Source organism: Oncorhynchus clarkii, chromosome 23 (assembly GCF_045791955.1).
Source record: "Oncorhynchus clarkii lewisi isolate Uvic-CL-2024 chromosome 23, UVic_Ocla_1.0, whole genome shotgun sequence".
Classification (NCBI taxonomy): domain Eukaryota; kingdom Metazoa; phylum Chordata; class Actinopteri; order Salmoniformes; family Salmonidae; genus Oncorhynchus; species Oncorhynchus clarkii.
The window spans coordinates 40,386,117-40,406,154 of NC_092169.1; the positions used below are offsets into that span (position 1 = coordinate 40,386,117).

Here is a 20,038-nt window from a genome sequence, read left to right on the forward strand (position 1 = left end):
ACAAATGTAGTTCCACAACAGTAGAGTGATAGGGGTCAAGGGTTAAAACTATCCCATCACAACCCTACCACATGAGCCATACAAACTCAGCCATTGAGTGAAAAGGTAATTGAAGAAAGTCAAGAAAGCTATGTGATCAAATGAGCATCTTCATTATGCAACTTGTCACACGTTTAAATGGCAATGATTGTCATATGATAAACAACAATTAATATAACTATGACTACAATAAGGAATAAGGCCACAAAATAGCAGTTCCACTGGATGTTTGGAATTCAAAAGAGCACTGTTAGTTGTTTGACGTCATCACATCACCTCTAAGGACATAGGCTAAGCTCAGTGAGGACTTTAATAAAAATAAAGACATCATTTCTACATCGGAAGGAGAGACATGTTTCTTCCTCATAACTCCAGCCACAAGAACCCCTATCCCACATCATAGTACGTCTGCTGTTGACTTAACACCATGCTGTTCATTTCAATGGCTGACACACAGTGGTTGTTTCATCTATTACAAGATGGGGAGAGAAGTAGGAGAGTGAGAGAACAACCGATAAACAGATGAAGGGAGCGAGGGAGGGAGCAGAGGGATGAAGACAAGAGGAAGGATGTCTGGAGGAAGGGATTGTTTGGAGGCACTGAAGTGGAACATTATTCCCAAAGCCATTGAGGCAGAAAGATCGATGTGTGTGTGTAAAAGGGTGTGTGTATGAGCGTGTACTAGTAGTGTGTGTACAACGTCTGGTCGCCAGACATCTTTTATCCCGATTCAATCGATTCTCCTTTCAGCCAGCATGCCTGGGAGTCTGGGCGTATTCAAAAAGCCCAGCGGATGAAGAGGGGTCAACTGAAACCAAGTCCTCTGCAATTATGTAGACAACAGTCAGTCTATGAAGTGGTTAGACAAGTCAGTCTATGTATTCATTCAGCCTGGTTTAACCAGTCTATAGGCTACTGTGTTCTACAGTGGGCCACAGACAGAGAGCAGGCCTGTTTGTCAGGATGAGCTAATCTGATAGATTTATCAGTGTACTGAGTATAGTTGAAAGGTCAGTGAGTGTCTGACCCTCTCCTTGTCATCCCTGTGTTATTAACAAGGTTGGATAAGGTCATAACATGTGACTAATTTTGTCATTTGAACATGGGATGTTGACTAACGACGCTCTAGTGTGGGCCATGCCCTGTGCCATCTGCACGCCTCTCTAACCGGCGGTGCATGAAACAACCACGTTGTGGAAGTCCAGTCAAGACAAATGATAACTTGAAATGGGCACGCACAGTTTGAATGTTCACTGACAGCTGTGAGTCAGTCATCAAGTTAGGATTCTGACCTTATTGAGTCAGTGGGACAGATGTTTGGATAGCCTAATCTACTGTTGGCCACCTGACAGGATATGACATCAAAGTCAGCTAGCAGGAAGGTGTGTGTGTGAAATACCCTGGCCTGTGTTATCGCAGTGTCCCAGGAGGGTGTTCCTGTCTCTGACAGTTCTGACAGTTACTGTTTGAATGATTGTTTCTGCACCACAACACAACATTAGAGGACCTGAGGGACCACTGGATGGACTGATAGGGTAAAATAAGTGCACTATATAGGGAATAGGGTCCCATTTTGGATGCAAACAGACATTTGTACATAATGTAGTGTAGGCTTGTACAGCTGACTCAGCAGCCTAAGTGTTTCCATGCAGGACATTAGCATCCATTCCATTCATTACTTACCAGTTAGGCGTATTACCAGTTGTTTCTGCCAAAAGACTAAGATATTCAACAACTCAATGATGTAATAATGGTGGTAACAGCTGGCTCTCCATGCCTCAGTCGTGGGCCTCTCATGACGTCTGATCAAGCTGGCTTCCATAATGCAAACAGAAGCAGACACCACTAACAGTGTTGGGTCAAAGAGGAGAGGAAGAAGAATATGGACGGAGACACTTTGACCCTTCCATTCCTCTCAGTTACGAACAGATGTTTCTCCCTCTCTGACGCACCCACACACTGAGGCAGGCAGGCAATGCGATATGAGGAGAAATTGGGCCCTGACCTATTTTTGTGAGAACTCTTTTTGGGTTGTGTCCTCCTTCTTCCCATTCTGGTGAGTGAGATGAGGAGCAGAACAGATCTTACAGCAGGAAACGCAACGCTTGCTGTGGCCAAAATGACTATCACATGACTAAAATGATTTGTCTCTTTCCACAGACAAGTCTATTTGTATAGGAGACAGACATGCGTACTAGCTATCTAAAATTCCTCAGCTTCTGCACAGACATGTAACAAAAGTCAAAAGACTCATACCAAACAGAAGACATGAAGATAAATCAATATAATAATCTGTTTGTCCGTAGAGTGCATGAGCATTAGACTAAATTACCATGGAGGAAAATTCTGTAGTTCATTAATTTCTCAGGTCAGGTGATTCACAAGATTAGAGCCAATCTTTTACCATTTATTTACAGTGTCCAACGGAGAGTGAGAATCTACAGGCCAGGCATATGTGAGAACCAGCCATCCTTTCCATAATATACACACACACAAACAAACATGCACACGCACGCACGCACACACACACACACACACAAACACGCACGCATATGCACACTAAACCCATCAGAAAGAAAGCGTCCTTTAGTAAGACTGTGACCCTTGCATTCCACTTCATTCTGCGGGCCTCAGCCAACCAGAGGAATTCAAACATTGGCTCTGCTCAAACTGGCCAATTACAGCTCATTCTGATGTGGAGTCTGAGTCATGCACGGGGGCCCACTCAATAACCTCCCTCTACAGACTGACTGTGTGGAGAGATCGATGCCAGCAATATCTAATAAAGTTGAGTAGAGACTAGAGAGAGAATTGCATTAAGAGTGAGAGCTACTTCATCTTTTTAGGATATTATCTGTCTTTCCTAATTGGAATTGTTTATCATCTAACACTAAGTGTTCTATGTTGAATAGGCAAACAGTTTGTTCTGTCACGATAGCACTGTCTGTAGAAAGGCATCATATCCTCAGCCAACCAGCAGTGCTACTGTTTTCAATACAGTACAGAGGTCTGTAACCTGACCACAACTATGTATCCAACCTGCTTCTCAATCTCATATAGTCTAATGCCAACATATTGGGGATAAGCACAGTAAACTCATTAACAGGCCAATAGCTGGCCGTTTAACATATTGCATTAGGCTCTGTGGAAAATGTAGACACATTATTGGATTACTCCTGCTCTTGATGCCAGATAGGGTAGAGTATATCCGGATCCACAACGCATTGGTGGGCGATTAGGCTGATTGGAGATCCAGATGGTTACTGACCCTCCATAATGGGACAATAAAGACAACACACACAGTGCCGAACGAATAGTGGCTGTCCGATCACCTCTGACCAGAATATATAACTAGGTCATGTGGTCAAGAAAACCTGGTCCTAAATATGAGAGCTAATACTGTCTGTTTCTTGATGGTGATCTATTGTAGTAAGTCTAGTCAGACCTTTGTAGCCTTGAGATATAATAGGCCTGTAGGGGTCTGGGCCTAGTGATCTCCAGGCTCAGTCAGATCTATTGATTTTCACCAGTAATAACATCGTCACAGCAGCTGTAGTGATCAATAATCACCACGAGAGCCATAACTTGTGGAATGTTCATTTCTGACTACTGTATCAATGTATTGCTTTAGAATTGCAGCATTAGTGCAAGAAGCCTAGTACTAGGAGAGCAGATAGGAGAGCGTAGTTGGCTAGCACAGTGTGCGTGGCAGGATAGCGTAGCGCTTGAACATTACATGGTGGTGGTTGATGATCAATCCAGCAGGAGTCAATTGTCTCCCATGGAGATCCTTCATCCTCTCTCCTCCCACCCCAATCAGCTCTGACTCACCTCCCACTGTCACCGACTCTGAGATGAGAAGCTCAACATTAGAAGCTCGACAGTGCAAGATGCAGAAATCGCTCCGCCATTTCCTGGTTGCTACAATTATAATAGTTTGCCTAATTTCAGTTTGTGTGACAAAACAAGCAATGTATAGTGTTGAGAATTATTGTACGATCAAAACCGCTGTGAAATATATTCTCCATAACCAAAAATATAGTATTTTCAGCTGTTTGAAGTTGTTGTACAAAACTGAAACACACAAAAACAAAACTTAAGAAAGGGAAGCATAGAAATAACTCACATAGAACATATATACCACTTCATAGTCTTGCTTTCAATGAGAATGAAGGATCTATAACTCACGTGTTTGTGAATTTGGTCAGATCACCCAAAACGTTACCTTTTGCAGCACAAAAAAAAAATTATCATGCCACTTCAGACCTGACAACTGTTCCAAGGCACCTCATTACCAATAGAAACATCACTCAGTCCCATCCTGCAGGCTTCTTGTGGCATCAAAGTAGCCTGGAAAACATGCACATGTCACCGTCTACCCAGTCAGCTGGTCCCCAATTTATTGGTGTTTCCCTGTGTAGTGGTTTCTATGCCTCTCCTAGAGAGAGAGAGAGAAGCTAATCAACACCGACCATTCTGATCACTTATCGCAGGCATTTTGCTGACATTGTTCATTACGATAAGTAGCCTACAGTGGAGAAATGTAAAGTTTGAAATTAAATACGTTTTCTAATATGAGTGATTGTTAAATGGGACAATTGAAGGCTACAACCATCAAACGAGCAGTAATTTAAAGCAGTGTTTCGCGCAAGGGGTCAGCTTAAATATATTTATTTAAATTTAAAGGAAATCTGTCCAAAAATGTATTAAAAAAAACAACGATAAAGCTTTGCATGACAATTTTTTTTATTCGTTTTGCACCGTTTGCGGTACGTGCACTTGATTCAGCAGCCCTAGCGTCGAGAAGGCCAAGTGTGCCCATTTTGAACCATTTCATGTGTCTGAAGGTAGAACTCCGCCTACCCGGCAGACCAAGGAAGCAAGTCAACTGCAATTACAGGCCTATGGTGTGTATTCCAGAGGTATGTAATTCAACGGAAGCCAGGCTTCCCAAAAAAAGCAAACAATAATTTTTTTAAATAAAAAGATGATCTTTCATCTCTCTGTGTTTCATCATTTTCTTTCAATTGGCAAGAGGCTGAATATATCTCACACAGGAGAAAGCACCCCTCTGTCTCTCTACGTGTAAGCCCTATCTGATGCTGTCTGAACCAAACGAGTATGACATTGTTGCCGCCTGTAGCATTGAAGGCAAGGGAAGCCAGTGAGCATGCCAATCAGCATCGAGCTAAACTGAGTGAGCACAACTGTGAATGTTCCGGCCCACACAAAAAAAAAAGTGTCAAGGGAAGCCCACTTGGACTTTGGCGTCACTCCTATCAAATCCCATTGAGAGCATACGTCATTGACAGCAAAACTTTAATTGTTGCATCTCATTGTGTTGTCCTCCGGTGGCTAGTTAGCTAAAATTGTCCCTTTCCAAAATTAGCCATGGATGAAGATTGAGCTGGACTTGTGGTTTTACAAAATTCTCCATACTGGCCAATGATTATAATGGTGATTCTGATCCAACCATTTATTCATACATTGTTGTGCCCCTGGCCTGAGATAATGGAAGTTCAATATGTAGCTAGATGTAGAAGGCTAATGTTAACTAGCTAACATTGCCAATGCATGGAAGTTAGGCTAGCGAGCAAGCATTTTAGCCAGGTAGCCAAGGTCAAGTACAGTACTAGGGACAGTACACTCTGTCATACAGCGTGTACTGTATGACAGAGTGTTAGACTGTTTCATCAACATGAAAGAGAGGAGGATGGCATTGGCGTTTCTCTACAAGGGTGAGTCAACATTTGTTTCTACTTGCACGAACACTCACACACACACACACGCAGAAATAAGAACCATGGACAGCCACATCATATTTAGCTTACATTAAACTGGACTAGATTGTTTAGATGTCACTGTATTAGACTAAGCAGAGGTGATTTGATGATGTTGAAGTTGAAATGGTGTTGGAATAGTAGAGGCAGCTCCTGTTTTCTTTGTGACTTGCGGTAACTATCAGTGGTTCTAAGCCAATAGTTGTTCAGTGGCCAGAAAAAGTCGGGAAAATTAAGTTGCTAGACCATGCTGTTACTGTACATGCACTATGCTTTGTGGACTTCACTGGACAGAGGTTGCTATCCGGTTTTGTGATAAAACAAAGGTGTGGTTGAATTTATTCTGCCACTATGTCTTCTTATTGTCTCAGCCTTTTTCCTATATATCATGGTCGCAAGGGATGTGAATTAACAAGTTAAAAAGGCAAACAACGCAATTATCACAACACATAGGTTGTAATATGGCTTCCCTAGTGATTTCATCCACACACTGCTACTGCACAGTTCACCATGTCTGCACAGTTCCCTCGAGCCATAGACTGTAAAAAGAAGCCTTGAAAGCACAGCAAAGCTGATACTGTGAGACTTCAAAACCATGACTAGAGAGACTCAACGAATACAGCAAAGAGCTTCTGTTTTTATGAGTAAGTTCATGTGTAAGCTGTTATTCAGCACTCCCAACACTTTGTTCAACACCTAAGCCATAAAATGTGCCTTCTCCCTACTTCTACTCATGCTACAACTAGCACTAAAGCTGCAACGAATGAGTATAGCAAATGGTTTCCATAAGCTTGCGTTGTTATTATTAGTGGCTTGTATCTTTTTCATGTCAAGGAATATTTCACTTTCTCTGGCCATAGGAGTTAACAACATGAATTGGTGCATGAGGCAGAAATAATGCAGGGCGACTTCAGTTTCGCCATCAGCTAGATGGCTGTATCCTCTTTTCTCAGTGGAGGGAGGGAGAGAGGAGGGAGGGTGAGTTGGGTGAGGCAGCCTCACTGCTGCTTTGACCTCCCCTCAGACTGACCATCAGATGCAGGCCAGTTAAAACAAAAAAGAGAAAATTATGCTCACTCAGCTGTGCCTCACAATTAATAGAACAAATTATCTATTAGTTGAACGCATTCAGTTGTGACACTGACTATGTAGCCCCTTTCCCCTTTCATATACAGTTGAAGTCGGAAGTTTACATACACCTTAGCCAAATACATTTAAACTCAGTTTTTCACAATTCCTGACATTTAATCCTAGTTAAGATTCCCTGTCTAAGGTCAGTTAGGATAACCACTTTATTTTAAGAATATTAAATGTCAGAATAGTAGACAGACTTATTTATTTCAGCTTTTATATCTTTCATCACATTCCCAGTGGGTCAGAAGTTTACATACACTATTAGTATTTGGTAGCATTGTCTTTAAATTGTTTAACTTGGGTCAAACGTTTCAGGTAGCCTTCCACAAGCTTCCCACAATAAGTTGGGTGAATTTTGGCCCATTCCTCCTGACAGAGCTGGTGTAACTGAGTCAGGTTTGTAGGCCTCCTTGCTCGCACACACTTTTTCAGTTCTGCCCACAATTTTTCTATAGGATTGAGGTAAGGGCTTTGTGATGGCCACTCCAATACCTTGACTTTGTTGTTCTTAAGCCATTTTGCCACAACTATGGAACTATGCTTGGGGTCATTGTCTATTTGGAAGACGCATTTGCGACCAAGCTTTAACTTCCTGACTGGTGTTGCTTCAATATATCAACATAATTTTCTTCCCTCGTGATGCCATCTATTGTGTGAAGTGCACCAGACCCTCCTGCAGCAAAGCACCCCCACAACATGATGCTGCCACCCCTGTGCTTCACGGTTGGGATGGTGTTCTTTGGCTTGCAAGCCTCCCCCTTTTTCCTTCAAGCATAACGATGGTCATTATGGTCAAACAGTTCTATTTTTGTTTCATCAGACCAGAGAACATTTCTCCAAAAAGTACCATCTTTGTGCCCATGTGCAGTTGCAAACCGTAGCCTGGATTTTTTTATGGCCGGTTGGAGCAGTGGCTCCTTCCTTGCTGAGCGGCATTTCAGGTTATGTCGATATAGGACTCGTTTTACTGTGGATACAGCTACTTTTGTTCCAGCATCTTCACAAGGTCCTTTGCTGTTGTTAAAGGATTGATTTGCACTTTCGCACCAAAGTACATTCATCTCTAGAAAACAGAAGGTGTCTCCTTCTTGAGCAGTATGACAGCTGCATGGTCCCATGGTGTTTATACTTGCGTACTATTGTTTGTACAGATGACGTGGTACCTTCAGGCGTTTGGAAATTGCTCCCAAGGATGAACCAGGCTTGTGGAGGTCTACAATTTCTTTCTGAGGTCTTGGCTGATTTCTTTTGATTTTCCCATGATGTCAAGCAAAGAGGCACTGAGTTTGAAGGTAGGCCTTGAAATACATCCACAGGTACACCTCCAAATGACACAAATCATGTCAATTAGCCTATCTTCCCTATCTCTGCGCTCTCCCCATCCCTCTCTCTGCTCTCTCCCCAACCCTCTCCTCTCTCTCTGCATCCCTGTCTTCCCTCGCTCTGCTACCACCGAAGCATACTCCTGGGCTACAATATCCGGACCCACGACCGGTCTATCGATGTCACCGCATGAAGAGGCATAAACAGACTTAACCCCATCGCGACGTCCCCCAAAGGCTAACTTTCTAGCCCTTGCTATCTGCTTGCTTGCTAATTCGGCCTGCTAACTGCTAGCTTGTTTAGCCCCGGTCTGCTAACTGCTAGCTTGTTTAGCCCCGGCCTACTAACTGTTAGCTTGTTAGCACAGGCCTGCTAACTGTCTGAATCGCCGCGTCCCCAGCCAGCCCAACCACTCACTGGACCCATATTTACTTTCAATCTCTTTTCGATTTTTAATTTGATTATACCTTCCTGGTAACCTGCCTCACCCAATGTGATACGGAATCGCTATTATTTTAAATTCTTAGAACACATTCAAGAACCTCCAGAAGCTAACCAGCTAACTAGCTACAAGCTATTTAGTCATTGTTAGCCACTGCTAGCGGCTTTTACCTTCTGCACAGCCAGCCAGCCAGCTAGCTTCCCTGTCCCATCCACCGCTGCCCCCTGGACACTGTGATCACTTGGCTACATAGCTGATGCCTGCTGGAATGTCCATTAATCACAGTACTCCATTCTGTTTGTTTATGTTTTATCTGTCGGCCCCAGCCGCACTCAGGCTCTGTGTGTAGTTAATCCGACCCTCTCTGCCTAATCAACGCCATTTTACCTGCTGTTGTTGTGCTAGCTGATTAGCTGTTGTTGTCTCACCTAATATTTTAGCTAGCTCTCCCAATCAACACCTGTGATTACTGTATGCCTCGTATGTCTCTCTCAAATGTCAATATGCCTTGTATACTGTTGTTCAGGTTAGTTATCATTGTTTTAGTTTACAATGGAGTCCCTAGTTCCACTCTTCATACCCCTGATACCTCCTTTGTCCCACCTCCCACACATGCGGTGACCTCACCATTACTACAATCAGCATGTCCAGAGATACAACCTCTCTTATCATCACCCAGTGCCTGGGCTTACCTCCGCTGTACCCGCACCCCACCATACCCCTGTCTGCGCATTATGCCCTGAATATATTCTACCATGCCCAGAAATCTGCTCCTTTTATTCTTTGTCCCCAACGCTCTAGGCAACCAGTTTTGATAGCCTTTAGCCGCACCCGCATACTACTCCTCCTCTGTTCCGCGGGTGATGTGGAGGTAAACCCAGGCCCTGCATGTCCCCAGGCACCCTCATTTGTTGACTTCTGTGATCGAAAAAGCCTTGGTTTCATGCATGTCAACATCAGAAGCCTCCTCCCTAAGTTTGTTTTACTCACTGCTTTAGCACACTCTGCTAACCCTGATGTCCTTGCCGTGTCTGAATCCTGGCTCAGGAAGGCCACCAAAAATTCTGAGATTTCCATTCCCAACTATAACATTTTCCGTCAAGATAGAACTGCCAAAGGGGGAGGAGTTGCAGTCTACTGCAGAGATAGCCGGCAAAGTAATGTCATACTTTCCAGGTCCATACCCAAACAGTTCAAACTACTAATTTTAAAAATTACTCTCTCCAGAAATAAGTCTCTCACTGTTGCCGCCTGCTACCGACCCCCCTCAGCTCCCAGCTGTGCCCTGGACACCATTTGTGAATTGATCGCCCCCCATCTAGCTTCAGAGTTTGTTCTGTTAGGTGACCTAAACTGGGATATGCTTAACACCCCGGCAGTCCTACAATCTAAGCTAGATGCCCTCAATCTCACACAAATCATCAAGGAACCCACCAGGTACATCCCTAAATCTGTAAACAAGGGCACCCTCATAGATGTCATCCTGACCAACTGGCCCTCCAAATACACCTCCGCTGTCTTCAACCGGGATCTCAGTGATCACTGCCTCTTTGCCTGTATCCGCTACGGAGCCGCAGTCAAACGAGCACCCCTCATCACTGTCAAACGCTCCCTAAAACACTTCTGTGAGCAGGCCTTTCTAATCGACCTGGCCCGGGTATCCTGGAAGGATATTGACCTCATCCCGTCAGTTGAGGATGCCTGGTCATTATTTAAAAGTAACTTCCTCACATTTTAGATAAGCATGCTCCGTTCAAAAAATGCAGAACTAAGAACAGATATAGCCCTTGGTTCACTCCAGACCTGACTGCCCTCGACCAGCACAAAAACATCCTGTGGCGGACTGCAATAGCATCGAATAGTCCCCGCGATATGCAACTGTTCAGGGAAGTCAGGAACCAATACACGCAGTCAGTCAGGAAAGCTAAGGCCAGCTTCTTCAGGCAGAAGTTTGCATCCTGTAGCTCCAACTCCAAAAAGTTCTGGGACACTGTGAAGTCCATGGAGAACAAAAGCACCTCCTCCCAGCTGCCCACTGCACTGAGGCTAGGTAACACGGTCACCACCGGCCATGCCTTCCTCCTGGCTACTCCAACCTCGGCCAACAGCTCCGCCCCCCCCGCAGCTACTCGCCCAAGCCTCTCCAGGGTCTCCTTTACCCAAATCCAGATAGCAGATGTTCTGAAAGAGCTGCAAAACCTGGACCCGTACAAATCAGCTGGGCTTGACAATCTGGACCCTCTATTTCTGAAACTATCCGCCGCCATTGTCGCAACCCCTATTACCAGCCTGTTCAACCTCTCTTTCATATCGTCTGAGATACCCAAGGATTGGAAAGCTGCCGCGGTCATCCCCCTCTTCAAAGGGGGAGACACCCTGGACCCAAACTGTTACAGACCTATATCTATCCTGCCCTGCCTATCTAAGGTCTTCGAAAGCCAAGTCAACAAACAGGTCACTGACCATCTCGAATCCCACCGTACCTTCTCCGCTGTGCAAATCTGGTTTCCGAGCCGGTCACGGGTGCACCTCAGCCACGCTCAAGGTACTAAACGATATCATAACCGCCATCGATAAAAGACAGTACTGTGCAGCCGTCTTCATCGACCTTGCCAAGGCTTTCGACTCTGTCAATCACCATATTCTTATCGGCAGACTCAGTAGCCTCGGTTTTTCTGATGACTGCCTTGCCTGGTTCACCAACTACTTTGCAGACAGAGTTCAGTGTGTCAAATCGGAGGGCATGCTGTCCGGTCCTCTGGCAGTCTCTATGGGGGTGCCACAGAGTTAAATTCTCGGGCCGACTCTTTTCTCTGTATATATCAATGATGTTGCTCTTGCTGCGGGCGATTCCCTGATCCACCTCTATGCAGACGACACCATTCTGTATACTTCCGGCCCGTCCTTGGACACTGTGCTATCTAACCTCCAAACGAGCTTCAATGCCATACAACACCAAATGCATGCTTTTCAACCGTTCGCTGCCTGCACCCGCACGCCCGACTAGCATCAACACCTTGGATGGTTCCGACCTAGAATATGTGGACATCTATAAGTACCTAGGTGTCTGGCTAGACTGTAAACTCTCCTTCCAGACTCATATCAAACATCTCCAATCTAAAATCAAATCTAGAGTCGGCTTTCTATTCCGCAACAAAGCCTCCTTCACTCACGCCGCCAAACTTACCCTAGTAAAACTAACTATCCTACCGATCCTCGACTTTGGCGACGTCATCTACAAAATAGCTTCCAATACTCTACTCAGCAAACTGGATGCAGTTTATCACAGTGCCATCCGTTTTGTTACTAAAGCACCTTATTCCACCCACCACTGCAACCTGTATGCTCTAGTCGGCTGGCCCTCGCTACATATTCGTCGCCAGACCCACTGGCCCCAGGTCATCTACAAGTCCATGCTAGGTAAAGCTCCGCCTTATCTCAGTTCACTGGTCACGATGGCAACACCCACCCGTAGCACGCGCTCCAGCAGGTGTATCTCACTGATCATCCCTAAAGCCAACATCTCATTTGGCCGCCTTTCGTTCCAGTTCTCTGCTGCCTGTGACTGGAACGAATTGCAAAAATTGCTGAAGTTGGAGACTTTTATCTCCCTCACCAACTTCAAACATCTGCTATCTGAGCAGCTAACTGATCGCTGCAGCTGTACATAGTCTACCGGTAAATAGCCCACCCAATTTTACCTACCTCATCCCAATATTGTTTATATTTATTTACTTTTCTGCTCTTTTGCACACCAATATCTCCTGTACATGACCATCTGATCATTTATCACTCCAGTATTGTTAATCTGCAAAATTGTAATTATCCGCCTACCTTCTCATGCATTTTGCACACAATGTATATAGACTCTCTTTTTTTCTACTGTGTTATTGACTTGTTAATTGTTTACTCCATGTGTAACTCTGTGTTGTCTGTTCACACTGCTATGCTTTATCTTGGCCAGGTCGCAGTTGCAAATGAGAACTTGTTCTCAACTAGCCTACCTGGTTAAATAAATCCCTGTCTTCCCTTGCTCTACTCTCTCCTATCCCTCTCTCTACTCTCCCCATCCCTACTCTCCCCCATCCCTCCCTTCCCGAACTCTTCCCTCTCTCCTGCATCCCTCTCTTCCTTCTCTACTCTCTCCCCATCCCTCTCTCTACTCTCTCCCCATCCCTCTCTCTACTCTCTCCCCATCCCTCTCTCTACTCTCTCCCCATCCCTCTCTCTACTCTCTCCCCATCCATTTCTTTCTTACTAACGCTTTCCCATTAAACTTGTTCACACCTACAGAAAAGGCTCCACATTACCTACCTAATTAGAACCAGCAAATATAGGGTGGGTGTATCACTTTAGCCACTTTGAAAAAGTACTGAAAGCTGTCTGTCCCTATTTTAGACGTCTAGTTTACACTGTATGCTATAGAAAACAACATTCTTTGAAATAAACCCAGTCTTTGTGGAAAGTAAGATCTGAAACATTGCTCATCCCAAGAACTTGGTGGCCTGCCTGGTCATTTGGCAGTGTGAAGAAACAACGCGTGCAGTCTGTAGCTTACCCCATGACAGTCAGGCACTCTCCTCTGGCATTCATATCTGCTAAGCCAAAAGCATCAGCTTCCTTATCTTTGGTGTGTGTGATTACAAAAGAGATGTGAAATATGCTGTCTGATGTTCACACAGGTTTACTTCCATTAACAAGGGTTTAAATAAATAGCTGAAGTGTTATTGGGTGTGGTATAAAACAAGAAGATATCCAAGATGGCGTATCAGTCGGACGTGTGTTTTGTCTTGTCCTGTCTTAATAATAGTTTTCCTGGTTTTAAAAAATATATATTTTAAATCTCACTTTCCATCTACAGACTGAAAATACTCCCCAGCATCCCGCCTCACCCAATGTGGTACGAATCTGCAATTTTTTTAAACTTTAGAACCGGAACTCCCATCAGAGGCTAGCCAGCTAACTTTCTACTAGCCAGTTAGCCACTGCGAGCGGTCTTCACCGTTAACTCGGACACCAGCCAGCCTCAGCTCGGTCAATACCTGCCAGTCTGCACAGCGCAATAACAACCCAGAGCATATCGGACTGCTTTTTCCTCTACCACATCTCTGGATTCCTACCGCAAGCTCTGGACCTTTACACCGGATCACCACAGCTAGCTAGCTGCAATCCGAGTGGCTGTTCCTGGCTAACGTCTCTGTCCCGAAGCAAGCCCCAGTTAGCCTTGAGCTAGCCTCCAGCTAGGCCCATCTCCCGGCTAGCCAAAGAGGTCCACCAGCTAATTCTTGGGCAACAATACCTCTTGTCAATTGGCCAGGACCCTTTATTGCCGACACGGCGCCCTGCCGATCCATCACGAATGGTCTGCCAATGTAATTGTCCGAGGTGGTTTCAACAGGCTTTTCCGTTGAGACGTCACCGAAGATCCATCTGCTGGCCACGGCCTGCTAGCTTTCTGAATCGCCATGTCTCCAGCTCTAGCGTAGTAGCGACAACAGAACAGCCCCTGCCTTCACCTATTGCTGCTCATTGGGCCAGATGATCACTCGGCTACTCATGCCTCTCCCTAATGTCAATATGCCTTGTCTACTGCTGTTTAGGTTAGTAATTATTGTTTAATTTCACTATAGAGACCCCAGCCCCATCCTAAATGCCTTAGATAGCTTGTGTGTCGCACCCTCCACACATGCGGAGACCTCACCTGGCTTAACTGGTGACTCCAGGGACGCAACCACTTTCATCATCACTCAATGCCTAGGTTTACCTCCACTGTACTCACATCCTACCATACCCTTGTCTGTACATTATGCCCTGAATCTATTCTACCATGACCAGAAATCTGCTCCTTTTGTTCTCTGTCCCCAACGCACTAGACGAACAGTTCTTACAGCCTTTAGCCGTATCCTTATCCTACGCCTCCTCTGTTCCTCTGGTGATGTAGAGGTTAACCCAGGCCCCGTTGCCCCCAGCATCACACGAATTCCCAACTTTCTCTCATTTGTTGACTTCTGTAACCGTAAAAGCTTTAGTTTCATACATGTTAACATCAGAAGCCTCCCTAAGTTTGTTTTATTCACTGCTTTAGCACACTCCGCCAACCGTGATGTCCTAGCCATGTCTGAATCCTGGCTTAGGAAGGCGACAAAAATTGGGAAATTTCCATCCCCAACTACATTTTCTGACAAGACAGAACTATCAAGGGGGGCGGAGTTGCAATCTACTGCAGAGATAGCCTGCAGAGTTCTGTCATACTATCCAGGTCTGTGCCCAAACAATTCGAGCTTCTACTTTTAAAAATCCACCTTTCCAGAAATAAGTCTCATACCATTGCCACTTGTTATAGACCCCCTCAGCCACCAGTTGTGTCCTGGACACCATATGTGAATTGATTGCCCCCCATCTATCTTCAGAGTTCGTACTGTTAGGTGACCTAAACCTGGATATGCTTAACACCCCAGCCATCCTACAATCTAAACTAGATGCCCTCAATCTCACACAAAATATCAAGGAACCTACCAGATACAACCCTAAATCCATAACCATGGGCACCCTCATAGATATCATCCTGACCAACTTGCCCTCTAAATACATCTCTGCTGTCTTCAACCAAGATCTCAGCGATCACTGCCTCATTGCCTGCGTCCGTAATGGGTCCACGGTCAAACGACCACCCCTTATCACTGTCAAACGCTCCCTAAAACACTTCAGCGAGCAGGCCTTTCTAATCGACTTGGCCCAGGAATCCTGGAAGGATATTGACCTCATTCCGTCAGTAGGAGATACCTGGTTGCTCTTTAAAAGTGCTTTCCTCGCCATCTTAAATAAGCATGTCCCATTCAAAAAATGTAGAACTAAGAACAGATATAGCTCTTGGTTCACTCCAGACTTGGCTGCCCTCAACCAGCACAAAAACATCCTGTGGCAAACTGCATTAGCATTGAATAGCCCCTGCGACATGCAACTTTTCAGGGAAGTCAGGAACCAATATACACAGTCAGTTAGGAAAGCTCAAGTTAGCTTTTTCAAACAGAAATTTGCATTCCGTAGCACTAATTCCCAAAAGTTTTGGGATACAGTAAAGTCCATGGAGAATAAGAGCACCTACTCCCAACTGTCTGAGGATAGGAAACACGGTCACCACAGATAAAGCTACAATAATCGATCATTTCAGTAAGCATTTTTCTATGGCTGGCCATGCTTTCCACTTGGCTACCCCTACCCCGGCCAACAGCTCTGCACCCCCCCCCCCCCGCAGAAACTTGCCCAAGCCCCCCCCCCTGCTTCTCGTTCACCCAAATCCAGACAAAGGATTTTCTGAAAGAGCTGCAAAATCTGGATCCCTACAAATCAGCTGGGCTAGGCAAACTGGACACTCTTTCTAAAATTATCTGCCAAAAATGTTGCAACCCCTATTACTAGCCTGTTCAACCTCTTTTTCGTATCGTCTGAGATCCCCAAAGATTGGAAAGCTGCCGTGGTCATCCCCCTCTTCGAAGGGGGAGAAACTCTAGACCCAAAATGTTATAGACATATCCACCCTGCCCTGCCTTTCTAAAATCTTCGAAAGCCAAGTTAAACAGATCACCAACCATTTCGAATCCCACCGTACCTTCTCCACTACACAATCTGGTTTCTGGGCTGGTCACGGGTGCACCTCAGCCACGCTCAAGGTCCTAAACAATATCATATCTGCCATGGATAAAAGACAGTACTGTGCAGCCGTCTTCATCGACCCGGCCAAGGCTTTCGACTTGGCCAATCACTGCATTCTTATCGGCAGATTCAACAGCCTTGGTTTCTCAAATGACTGCCTTACTTGGTTCACCAACTATTTCTCAGGCAGAGTTCAATGTGTCAAATCGGAGGGCCTGTTGTCCAGACCTCTGGCAGTCTCTATGGGGGTGCCACAGGGTTATTTTTCTCTGTATATATCAATGATGTCGCTCTTGCTGCTGGTGATTCTCTGATCCACCTCTACGCAGACGACACCATTCTGTATATATCTGGCCCATCTTTGGACACTCCTTCCGTGGTTCGCCAACTGCTTTTACATGCTTTTACATGCTATTAAACTACATGCAACCGATTGCTGCCCGCACCCGCCCACCCAACTAGCATCACTACTCTGGACAGTTCTGACTTAGAATATGTGGACAACTACAAATACCTAGATGTCTGGTCAGACTGTAAACTCTCCTTCCAGACTCACATTAAGCATCTCCAATCCAAAATTAAGTCTTGAATCTGTATCCTATTTCGCAACAAAGCCTCCACTCATGCTGCAAAACATAACCTCGTAAAACTGACTATCCTACCGATCCTTGACTTTAGCAATGTCATTTACAAAATAGCCTCCAACACTCTACTCAGCAAATTGGATGCAGTCTATCACAGTGCCATCCGTTTTGTCACCAAAGCACCATATACTACCCACCACTGCGACCTGTATGCTCTCGATGGCTGGTCCTCGCTACGTATTCGTCGCCAAACCCACTGGCTCGAAGTCATCTATAAGTCTTTGCTAGGTAAAGCTCTGCCTTATCCCAGCTCACTGGTCACCATAGCAACACCCACCCATAGCACGCGCTCCAGCAGGTATATTTCACTGGTCATCCCGAAAGCCAACACCTGCTTTGGCTGCCTTTCCTTCCAGTTCTCTGCTGCCAATGACTGGAACGAATTGCAAAAATCACTGAAGCTGGAGACATATCTCCCTCTAACTTTAAGCATCAGCTGTCACAGCAGTTTACCGATCACTGTACCTGTACACAGCCCGTCTGTAAATAGCACACCCAACTATCTCATCCCCATGTTATTACTTACCCTCTTGAACACCAGTATCTCAACTTTCACATCATCATCTATCACTCCAGTGTTTAATTGCTCAATTGTAATTATTTTGCCTCCATGGCCTATTTATTGCTTTTTATTGTGTTATTGACTGTACGTTTGTTTATGGGTAACTCTGTGTTTGTGTTTTTGTCGCACTGCATTGCATTATGTTGGCCAGGTCGCAGTTGTAAATGAGAACTTGTTCTCAACTGGCCTACCTGGTTAAATAAAGGTGAAATATTTTATTTTTTAAAGATACAAAATATCCCTTTCTCTTCCATCGGGATTATCAAATTAATGAATTGCTTTATCTGAGAATTTCTGCCAACAGCAGAACTATGGTCGGCCTACACAGGACAGACTACAATGCAATGTTAAACTTACTTGCAACATTACATTTAATCTTTGATATTTACAAATAAAATAATGTCCTTTCTGGGGTACACTATCTCTCAGATGACTATTCACAAATGTCTAGCATCTTGCTGAAAAAGTGGGAACCGCCAGCATGTTATGGTTTAATCCCAAATGGCATCCTACCATTACTTTTATAGTGCAGTACTTTTGACCAGAGCTCTGAAGGCCATGGTCAAAAGTTGTACAATATATTGGGATTAAGGTCGGTGCCAAATGTGATGGAGATTATGAGACCCGCGTGGGCCAAATATCGGTGTCTACCACGAACCTGCTGGTAGTTCTGATCCTGGGGGGTGAACGTGTTGTCGATGGGCTGAAAGTTCAAGTTGACATGAGGGAAATTGTGTAGCCAATATGTCCACCAAGGTGCCATATAATCCTCCCGTATTGAAGACATCCTGGCCCGAGTTTAATTATCCAATATCTAGTAGTCTTCTTTAGTAAACCGACAGCTCAATCCCGTCTTCTGTAACAAAGCTATAAATAGTAATGAAAAAGCATGCTGGATAATGTAAACTCGTTCACACGCACAGTAGACAAAATATGCAGGGAGATCGTTAAAGGAAAGCATCCCAAAATTATTCGCGAAAAAGAAAATTAGCACACCGTGCCCGGTCAGCCCGTTTCAACCACAGCCATCCTACCGCTACCGTCTGCTGGTTCAGTCATTCCACAGACAAGGGCCGTCCCTACACGGGAGCGCGTAGAAATAAGAGACGCTTGAGACAAAGCGAGAAAGCGCAGAACCTGAAAGTAGGAACATGAATAGTAATGAAGAAAATGCAATTGGAAAAAGTAAGACTTGGCACGTGGTAAATGTATACTCAAGTTTATGAAAAAAAGTATAGGTATAGGCCAAATATAGAATAATTATGAAATGTTCACAAAAGCAACATTGATATCTGGGTAGCTCCCATTGACTTTGCAACACCCCCATCTAGTGTAAATAAACTCACATGCAGAATCTGTCAAAGTTTACCAAAGTGCCATGGAAATAACGCACAACTGATAGCATTACCGTAGTCATATGGCGCAGTTTGAGGATTTGGCCTGGTCTTTTTCCAGTCTGCAAACAGCTGCTGGACAATGACCCAGTGTTAACAGACAGGGAACTGAAAAAGCATGCTGGATAATGGGTTCTAATTTACTATCTCGAAACCTTACAATATTTGAAATAACAAAATGGCACCCTATTCCTTATAGGCTGCTAATTTGATTAAGACCCATACATCGCTGTTCAAAAGTAGTAGGAAATGGGAATAGTGTGTCATTTGAGACGCAAACCTTTATGTATGTAGTAGCCAATGCTATTGTCATTCCACAAATAAAGCAAAACACAAAACACATTCGAGCATGCTGTGACAAACAAGGTGAATATCTGAATGAAGTGGATGAGTCTCATTTTACCTTTATCCAATATAACTAGGCAAGTCAGTTAAGAACAAATTCTTATTTTCAATGACGGCCTAGGAACAGTGGGTTAACTGCCTGTTCAGGGGCGAATTGATCAGACAGATTTCTACCTTGTCAGCTCGGGGATTTGAACTTATAACCTTCCAGTTACTAGTCCGCCGCTCTAACCACTAGGCTACCCTGCCACCCCAAGGCCGATTCTGACTATGCACTAGTCTGACATGGAGAACTTTAGCCTTAGACGTGCATGTCAATGGTACTGTCCTTAGGCCAATTCATAGCGAATTGATCAGACCGCTGTTCACAACATACTGTGCAGGCTTCAGCTAACCATGCCAAAATAAACTTACCATCTACACCTTTCAATTAGTCATAATTAGCATGTAGTCACTTTTTTTTATTTTACCCTAACCATCAGATTGTTCACTAAGTCTATATACACAATTCCTGCCCCAAATCCATGAAATGGTAGTGTGGGTAAAGTAATAGTACTGCAACTGTAATAATGGCAGGTTCTTCACCTTGTCACTTTCAGGAGCATATTTGTATTTAAATCCACCAGTCCATGAAGTAAGCACAGGGCTTTAAGTGATTGGATATGTGTAAGTAATGTTACCACCTTAGTAGTCACCACCCCAAACAATTTAGATGTGGTTAC

General features: G+C 44.5%; 1 protein-coding gene across 1 annotated transcript in view; it reads right to left on the reverse strand.

Annotated features, from left to right (window-relative positions):
* LOC139381559 (protein tweety homolog 2-like) overlaps positions 1 to 18,625 on the reverse strand; it is a 211,374-nt gene extending 192,749 nt beyond the window's left edge. The window contains exon 1 of the mRNA XM_071125194.1: positions 18,236 to 18,625. Within this exon, the coding sequence (XP_070981295.1) occupies positions 18,236 to 18,364 (129 nt within the window). The 5' untranslated portion in view covers positions 18,365 to 18,625. The remainder of the gene's footprint in view (positions 1 to 18,235) is intronic.
* Between the last annotated feature and the right edge of the window lie 1,413 nt (positions 18,626 to 20,038).